Consider the following 9,510-nt stretch of genomic DNA (forward strand, 5'->3'; position numbering starts at 1 on the left):
TAGTGCAACCAGCTATTAAATTTTTTTCCCGTGTATTTTTGTTATATCATGGTCACCGTGTAACCATTTTAATAAAAATCAGTGTGTTTATGAACTATGCACCAATTTTGTACACTCAGTATTTCCATGAGCTATTTATTAAGTCTGGTCTTTTATTTTTATGTCATGGATGTGAAAATCTTGCTAACGGTTGATTACAAGAAAATCAATTCATAGAGGAAAACAAATGAGCCCAGTTTGTGATGTGAAGTCATTGATTTTATTATTATTAATTGATTATAGACATCTGTTATATCCTTCAAGAGGAAAAACCAGGAAATGGACTCCTGCAGCGCTCCACAGTCTCTGTACAAAGAAAAAATGTTTAATCTGTAAATCAACTTCATTTCTCTGCCCTTTTAATGGGCACATTGTTACTTCTTGTGAAATACTTACAACAGCTGTAGAGTCTGTTAAGCCTGGTAATGTCATTTTGGCTCATCTGAGAGGCCTGGCCGAAGGACACATTGGGGTCCGGGATGGGGATCATGGTGGGCAGGCCATTCTTAGAGAAAGCAGTTCTGAAAAACAAAGTCAAGTTTTAGTGGCTTAACATATACAATGCTTAGATACCAATGCTTAGATACCATTGCTGGTTGTCTGACCTGTGGTACTGCATGACAGAGTTGTAGTCATAGGGAGTTCCCTGGTTCAGGGTGGCAATCTTGTTGAAGTTGTGCTCCATGCCTGGTGAGAAAGCAAACGCAACCCAAATCAACACAAATCAACAATTCATTAGCTACAGGCTGAGGTATGTTAACATGGAAGCAGAAGAGTTTTTTGGTTTTGCTTGGATTCATCAGTGTTTCCACAAACATGGTTCAAAAAAGTTTGCTTGCCATCTGTACATGCTGATTAATCCCCCGAGTAAAAATAATTCAAAAATCATTCTGCAGTACGTTTCAGGATTCGGGAACAAGTAGCATGTGCTGTAGTTACAGCAGAAATAAAAATAAAAGCTTTTGTGTTGTGTGTTGTGTGTTAAGGGTTAAGGGTTGTTTCTTTTTATGATTCTTGAACCTTCTTTTCCACTTAACTCCAATTAAAAAAAATTAAACACCTTTATCCACGCCTGCACAAAATCAGTTCGATTTGAGTGCCATAATGTCCTTATAATTAAATTTGCCTGAGAAAATGTTCTTGTCTTCTAAATATACAGTATGACTAAGAACTGATAGAATAAATCTTGGAGCTGTACCACTCTGAATGTTCTCCCAGCCGACACGGATGTAGCTGTCACGGTCACTGCGGGTTTGCTCGTGGTTGAAGCCCAGGGCATGAAGAAGCTCGTGCTGGACGGTCTTGTGGTAGACACAGCCACTGCGGGCCAGAGACACCGTCTGTGCGTTACCAATGCGTCCAACATAGGAGTAGCATCTGTTGAAAAGAGAATAAGATTTAACAACCACACTCTAAACGTAATTCTGATTTTATTCATATGCTAAGCTTCTAGATAATTCTACAAAAAAAAAACTGCATAATGTAACAATTCATTTAAATGTTGGTAATACAGACTGATTGAGACGGTGCCTTGAATTAATTTATTAGTAAATCATTCATAGGAGCTTTTATACAAGTTCATGAAAAACCTGTTAACACAGTCAGGAACATCGAGCAGGTGCTTAATCCATCTCTGTATCCTCTTAAATTTCCCCGCATAAATATTAATGTAACTTTTGGACTCTGAATAAAGATCATGGAGCTGGCAATATGGCTAAAAAGGGTTGAATTTTATCCAGTGGTTTAATTTTAACACATACCCATTGCGAGACTCGATGCTGACGTAGTCCCTCTGGTTAGAACGTGGTACGAAGCGGATGCAGGAGAAGGAGGAGAAGGAGTCCAGACCACGCTGAATAACCTGAAGCTCACTACTCGCTGATGGTGTACAGAGAACATGTCAATAAAACTGTTTAAATATAACATATTTGGTTTCTTTCAACTTTCACGTGGCATACATTTTTTAAAAATTATTTTTTAATAATGAAAGAATTATGACATACAGTATTGGTTGAGGATGACATAGGGCACGTAGACTTTTCCGTCACTAGACTTTGGCCACATGCAGCCTCTAGATGTGCAGGGATCAGCGTTTCTCGCATTGTCATCAGACACAGCAATGTCTCCTTCAACCAGCGTAGGTTCATCAGAGTCGCGATCTAACACACGGAACAGACAGTGTATTACATAACGTTTACAGTTTTCAAAATGTGTTATTATCATATTTACACAATGTTCCACTTGCAGTGCTACAAATGGACTCAATCAGCATGGTTACTGCCTTTAGTTTTACTCTGGTGCTACACAGCTAATGTAGCTAACAATGTAATGGAGGTTTGTGTCACTCAAAATCCCAGGTTCCGACCCAGAAAAGAATTTCAGCGAATGTTCAGCGTGTAGTTCAGACACTCTAGTTTCCTAAATATGTACCAGCATGGCTTTAATAGCAGATTATCTGTTTTAGCTGGTCACATGTATTTATGGAAGTCATTTAGCAGTAAGCTGAATGTGTGTGTGTGTGTGTGTGTGTGTGTGTGTGTGTGTGTGTGTACTTACAGATGTTAGTGTTGGCTCTCTCGATCAGCTCTCCCACAGAAAGCTCAGCTAACGGGTCCTCGACAGCTATTGAACAAAACTTCAGTCATTTCTGTGTGTTTATGTGACTGCTGTTCTCATACATCAATACTCCAACTAAACATATTTCATTTCATTCTGTTAGATAATCTAATAACGCTTTCATTTAAGGTTCAGTAATAAGCTATTTATAAGCAAGTAATACATAGTAATACATGTGAGTAATACACAGCAATGTACAGCTCTTATACCACAGCAATTTACTTATGTGCTTATACAGTTTAAGTGTTAATGATAATCTTAAGAGCACATGACTTACCAGGCTTTTAGAGAAAATCACATGAAAAAGAGAGAAAACAATAAATAAAACAGAAATGAATGACAAATATAATATTCAGCTGGCTTTACTTTATTATACTCATCATTAGTGTGTGTTATTAGGCATTATTATCTTAAATAACTGTTGTGCTCCTGTGTATTAACACTTAATCCCACTGTTGTGTTTATTTGCCGCTCCTTCCGTTATCATTACAGCTGTCCCACATTTGATTTTCCTCAGTTGGTGGAAATAATATCTCACCTCATCATAAGCTCTGACAGAACAGAGCAGCAGAGCAGTCACGATCACCTTACACACAAACATGACGGAACTGGTCCTGTAACGGCAAAGCACTCAGCATCACTGTGGATTCTCAAGCTGAATATATCCATCCAGCACAAACTAACACACATAATGGAGTCTCTCTCTCTCTCTCTCTCTCTCTCTCTCTCATATATATATATATGTATATATAGGACAGGGAGAGAGGGGTCTGTATTGTGAGGGAAGAGTTTGGGGATGAGTCCATGGCTGATTTCCGCACACCTGAAACTTGTCTTTTTGCTCTGTGGAAATATATATTCTTTCTTTGTTTTGTTTTCAGTTTTCTTTCTACTGAGAAACCGCAAAGCGTAAACTCCTCCATACTGGAGATGTCAAAGAACTCAAAGTTACAGCTTGACCTCTGACTATTACAAAGAAGCACTGACACTGGAGACTCCTTCTATATATGTTAATAAACATCTCCTGACTGAAAACTTCACCTTATCATTGATTATAGAGGGTTTTTTTTTATCTGATTTGATATTTCGGTTATTAATTTTTAAATTAATAATCAAAAGTATAACTATTATAAACAAGAGGAAAATAAATGAATAACACACTTACCTTTATTCTCAGAGAGAAAATGGATGTACCGTGCCTGAGTGAGAGTTGTGTTTTATACTTTTTTAATGTGTACTCAAAGTGATAAGAATTCCCACACACGTAAAATAGCAGCTGCTAATTCTGAAAAAAAAAAAAAAAAGAATTATCTTTGTATGTCAATGTACAGCGGAACAGAGTCTGTTTGGAGAAAAATGCAGATTATAGTGGACCTTGATCAAGTTTAAAAGCAGGTGCAGTGTTTGATCAGTTCACAGTGCTTTTTTTTTTTTCCACAACTCATGGCGTTGCAAAGTTATTTGTTTTCTATAATGAACATTCACAGAATTAAACATTATTAAACCATTGTTGTCTTGTTTACGGGATAGAAGAAGCTGGACAATAAAGCTTAATTGTCTCTTTTATCTATTTCAATAACTAGGGGATGTTAAACGCACATATACATGGTAAGGTTTGGAAAATTCATATCATAATCCAAACAAGCAGACTAAGGTCAAATCCGAGCCATGTTGACAGAGTTGGACTTGAGGCAGGGTTCAGGCCAGGACCTGAGACAGAGGTAGAGATACAAACACAACCTGGCTCAAAGACAAAGAGAAATTAGGGTCATGGTTCTCAAAGTGGGGTTCTGAAGCAGAGCCAGGAGGTCTGCACTTTTCCTATTTTAATTATTTTAATCGCGGGAGGGAGGAGGAGGCACATTCCTGCTTTATGCAGATAACAGGGAAACCGAAGAAATGAGATGAAATCCCACAATGCACTGTTAAAACATAGCACAGGATAGCAGTATCATTGTGCATTGTGGTGTTTGAGGTTGTGGTGTTATAGTGGGATCCTCGGTCAGTTGAGATCCCTGTGGTCACTGCATAAGTATTAGCCAATCAGAGCGCTTGTTAGCAACAACTAGAACAGAAAAAGTCAGACACCCTCACTGTCTGTGATGCTGCCTTTTAGCTTCTCTTTCTGTCCTCATTTTTATGTTCAATTCACTTAAAATGTGTGTGTGTGTGTATGTGTGTGTGTTGAAAGAGAAGCCACTGTTACCATGGAAATCAGAGTCAGGAGACTAATTCTGTTTCTCGACCTTAAGCTCGTTAAAACTTTTCTGACATCAACCATTGGAGGAGCAGAGGAAATATGATGCCCCTGTTACCGTAGCAACACCTCCATCTGTGATTTGTATCAGCACTCTAACACACACACACACACACACACACATACACACACACCTGCAAAGGTAAAGCCGCAGTTCTTTTGAACTTGTCTTTATTGTCATCACATTCCATAGCAGAGGTTTAATACTGAACACTGATACTGAAGACCTCACATTCCCCATGTTCAGGGACAGGAACCACAACCCTTTAGGCCACACCCACTGAGCTGTCTTTTTTCCAGAAAAAAAATGAAGAAAACTGAGACAATCAGCATTTGCACTAATACTCTCCAATATTAACTGGCACTCTCTGGAAGCCCTGCCCCCTTCCCCCATTTCACACCTACGACTTCTACTACATGGACTATCTATTCCAAACCCTTTGAAAACTATAAGAAGACAAATCTCTGACAAATTTGTTGTTGTTGTTGTTGTTGTTGTTGTTGTTGTATTGGCTGTAACTGTAAAAACTGTCAAAAACTGTGAGTGTAAAAATATTAGTTGTCTATAATTTGGTCACATATGTTTATTGAGTATTTTGGAAAAAACAAACCAACAAATACTAAAAAAAAAAACATGTAGCAACACACACACACACACACTTGAGAGTGAACGAAGTTATAATTATCATAAAATAATCACTTCTATGCATCACTGTAACTTGCCTATTTTGCCAGACTCTCCTGTAAAGTTTGCTGCATTACTGCCTCCATGTGGCCACTCTAAGAACTGCAGCATCATACACTAGTGTGAACAGCTGTGTGAGTATCTATAGCAGGTTATAATGCCTTTCATTTTAAAGCTAACTTACTTACTAAATTAGCTTTGAAATAATGTGACTTTATAAATATTCATAATGAATATTCGATTCTATTATATTTTGTCTTCTATTCTGTTCTATCACATTCTATTGTATTCTATTTTGATATTTTTATATATTCTATTATTATATTGTGTCATATTTCTTATACTCTATTCTATTCTATTCTATTCTATTCTGTCATGGTCTATTATATTTACTGTGAAGTCTGTGTGTGATGCCAGGCCTCAGATAAAGGTCACGGCGCAAGAGAAAAGCATTCACCCTATTGTAGATAGATTGCAAGGTTAAATCCCAACAGTGCATCTGTGGCTAGGAGCCAAATTGTCCGTGCTCTCTCGGTGGGAGGGGCATACCCTCTCCCCTGTCAATCACAACAGGACTAGCCAATCGTGGGCATCTGTGAGTTCATGTATGTGGAAGAGGGCAGACAGTGCTTTCTTGAGAGTATGTTACGCCGCCCTGCGATAGAGCATGAGCAGCAGTTCGAAAAGATGTGGTTGGCTGGTTTCACATGTATCCGAGATGGACCTTCACCTTGTTGTAGGGGAGAAAAAAAGGGAGCACTGCACACAAAACTCCAGACTTTCAGCACCATGTACAGAAGCCACTGCACTATGAAAGTACAACAACACATGCTGTGCGACTGGACTACACAACACAGTCACCAAGACTGAAAAAGAGCTCCGATTAATTATTGATGACAACATGTTGCGGCCAAAGTTTTTTGAGGACAAAATTTGAATTTTACATGTTTGGTTTTCATTTTTAATGATTGCTCATCTCATTTCTGAATGTCTTCTGCAGGTCTGATAGCACTCACTGAGTTGCTACACATCCAGACCCAGTTACAGTCCAGAAAGTGGCACTAAGAAAAAAACTTCTTTTCAAAGTTTTACAAGTGAAATGCATTAAAATAATAGTTGCACTGCATTTACTGAGATGAAAAAAGACCTTTACATGTGATACATATCACACAGTTAATAAGATTTATTCATGAAAAATGAAAGTCTATGTCTAATGACCTATAAAGCACTGAGTGGTCTCTCAGAGCAAACTTTTGGTCTTTTATGATCTGGAATGCCTGTTTTCATCAAAAGGTGCAGGCTCTTTATTAATACCTAGATTAATGAAGCTTACAGCAGGGGGTAGAGATTTTTGCTACAAAGCCCCCCAGTTAACAAGCCTTCCAAGAAGTGCTCAGAACTCAGACACAGTCTCAATCTTTAAGTCCCCCCATATCCTACTTCACTCAGGTTTGTTGTCAGTGAATTGGCTGGCTGCTTTATGTCCCGGGTTGTCTTCTTGTCTGTGTAACCTTTTGGCTCTTCTAGTTATGCTGTCATAGCTAGTCCTGCCAGAGCTTGCACTCTGCTCACAACATTCATCTTCTTAAACCACTATAAGACAAAAGCATACCTAATAATCTGTTCTCACTTTTCCCCTCTCTTTCCTTTCTCTCTCTTTCTCTCTTTCTCTCTCTCTCTCGCTCCATATGGATAGCTCAAATATTGCTGTGAGATTAATGTGGATGGTCTCTCCCTTACTGCAAGCAGTTTATGCTCAATGTTCATCCATTCTTCAGTGGATAACTTCACTTGTATACTATACTGTAGACTTAAAGCTAAAAAATTCTACTGAATTTAAAAAAGGACCATGCTCATACTGAAAATCCTTTTAACACCCTCAGTACTCTTTGACTTTATAGCATACTCTTTTTGATCTGGTTCCTTTTGAAGGTTCCTTCCTCATGTCGTCTCGAGGACCTTTTTTCTCACCATTGTAGCCTCTGACTTGCTCATTAGAGATCTCAATCTATATCTGGATTTCTATAAAGCTGCTTTGTGAAAATGTCCATTGCTAAAAGCGCTATGTGAATCAACTTTGAATTGAACTAATGTCTATCCTCGATCTGTCATGTTACGATTCCACACCATTCATGTAATGTCATGTTAAAAATCTTTTCATTCATATCAGCCACAACAATATTCATCATATCACGTCTCCTGTCAGGCAACCAATAAAGATCTTGAGTTTTTACTCCTAGAAAATCAGGCCTTCAAGAACAGCTGCTTTCTCTTTTACTCTGTGTCTCTCATTCTGTTACATTCATGCTCCCTATTTCTCAGTCTGTCTGAAGAAAGTACATATCTCACCAAAAAGCACTAACTTCAGACATCTGCCTTAAAAGCTGATTTCAGTAATAATGCACTAAAATGAGCCAAAATGAGTGGAAGTGATGTCATTATGAAATGTTGTTAAAAAAAAAAAAACACTCAACATCTAGTGGCTTTAAAAGTTCATTGATCATCTTAATGTCAGTATAAAGCATTAAATGTTTATGAGTGCACTGGAAACACTGGAGACTGTCCACACACACACACACACACACACACACACACACACACACACCTGCTGATATACAGTGTGCATTCACAGCTCAATGGCAGCCCTTTTAAAAGCCGCTCCAATAAAAAGCTGATTTATCGCTGGTCAACAGAGACTCGTCTCTTCCTCTGACGTCCCAGCATGCATTATTCAGGACACGGCTAATCACTCTGTAAGTGTCCAGGGGGAAGTGCAGTAGGTTGGGGGCTACATGCTCCTCACAGATAGATGCAAAATGAAGCAGTGGAACAACAAACAGACTATTTCTGCTCACTTCGAAAGGAACATCGTCCAATCGCTTTCTTCAGGAAAGACACAATATCAGTCGAGGTGGAGGAGTCTGAGAAAGAAGCATGATTAGGGTTGAGGACTGAGCGGATCATCTGACAATGATTTGTAAACGTCTCTATAGTTGAATTAGCCTTGAGCGTTCTGCAGTGGAATTCTGGTGGCATGTGACGGCAGTTTGAGAATTAGCACAGAGACTCAGCAGGACTCATAGGCGTCACTGTGACAGAGTCGCTTTAACTCTCAGAAATACAACGATGAGAAAAATAGTGAAGGTTTAATGTCTCCTGATGATAACACACCCTGCCACTGCAGCCAGATGCTGGTGATGTGATAAAATGAGTACAGTCATGTGTAATGTGTATAATAAAGGAAAAGCACTGAGCTGTGATTAAAGAGGCGGAGAGTGAATCTGTTTCACAGATGATCACATTATCCTGAGCCATTTCCACCTGCTGTCTGTAAATAGCTGTCGTTTTGGGACGCCTCTTTTAACTCCTGAATCGAATCTACATTTATAATCGAATTACACTGATGCAAGAGAAATAGATTGGGATATATTTAAGATCTGATCTATTTATATAGTAAATATAGGGTTCATTGTAACGATGCAAAAACTAATAGACAACAATCAATAATAAAAATAATTCACAGCAAAATTTATTATCAGTGATTTGGTCTATTTTAGGAAGCACACTGTGGTGTGTGTTACGTCACTTCATGCAGCACGTACAGAAGCTGTTTGATTCAATTAGCTTTTAAGTTGATAAACACTACAAAAATTAGTCACCTCACAGCTCCAGGGTCCACAGATCGATCCTGAGCTCAGGTCTGTGTGGAGTTTTGCATTTTCAGATTCTCTAGTTTCCTCCCACCGTTCAAAACATGCAGGTTGCCTGTGTGTGTGTGTGTGTGTGTGTGTGTGTGTTTGTGAGTATGTGCACGGTGCCCAGCAATGGACTGGCATCCTATCCGTGGTAAATTTGCACCCCCTTGTGCCCAGTGTTTCTAGGATTGGCTCCGGACTCACTGTCACCCTGACCA

General features: G+C 38.8%; 1 protein-coding gene across 1 annotated transcript; it reads right to left on the bottom strand.

Annotated features, from left to right (window-relative positions):
* Window positions 1–236: 236 nt before the first annotated feature.
* On the bottom strand, window positions 237–2,756 carry LOC113534302 (low choriolytic enzyme-like). The gene is made up of 7 exons (XM_053235193.1): window positions 2,596–2,756; window positions 2,043–2,198; window positions 1,800–1,917; window positions 1,238–1,416; window positions 645–726; window positions 436–560; window positions 237–345 (listed from the first exon to the last, which is right to left on the bottom strand). Coding segments are annotated over exons 2-7 (567 nt in total). The 5' UTR covers window positions 2,104–2,198; window positions 2,596–2,756; the 3' UTR covers window positions 237–343.
* Between the last annotated feature and the right edge of the window lie 6,754 nt (window positions 2,757–9,510).

This window comes from Pangasianodon hypophthalmus, chromosome 6, assembly GCF_027358585.1.
Source record: "Pangasianodon hypophthalmus isolate fPanHyp1 chromosome 6, fPanHyp1.pri, whole genome shotgun sequence".
In the NCBI taxonomy this organism is placed as follows: domain Eukaryota; kingdom Metazoa; phylum Chordata; class Actinopteri; order Siluriformes; family Pangasiidae; genus Pangasianodon; species Pangasianodon hypophthalmus.

Coding starts and splice junctions, on each gene's coding strand:
- LOC113534302 (XM_053235193.1), bottom strand. CDS start 2,103: ATGTGGCCAAAGTCTAGTGACGGAAAAGTCTACGTGCCCTATGTCATC. Junction 1,918..2,042: donor TGTCATCCTCAACCAATACT/GTATGTCATAAT, acceptor GTACACCATCAG/CGAGTAGTGAGCTTCAGGTT. Junction 727..1,237: donor CTGGGAGAACATTCAGAGTG/GTACAGCTCCAA, acceptor CTTTCTCACCAG/GCATGGAGCACAACTTCAAC.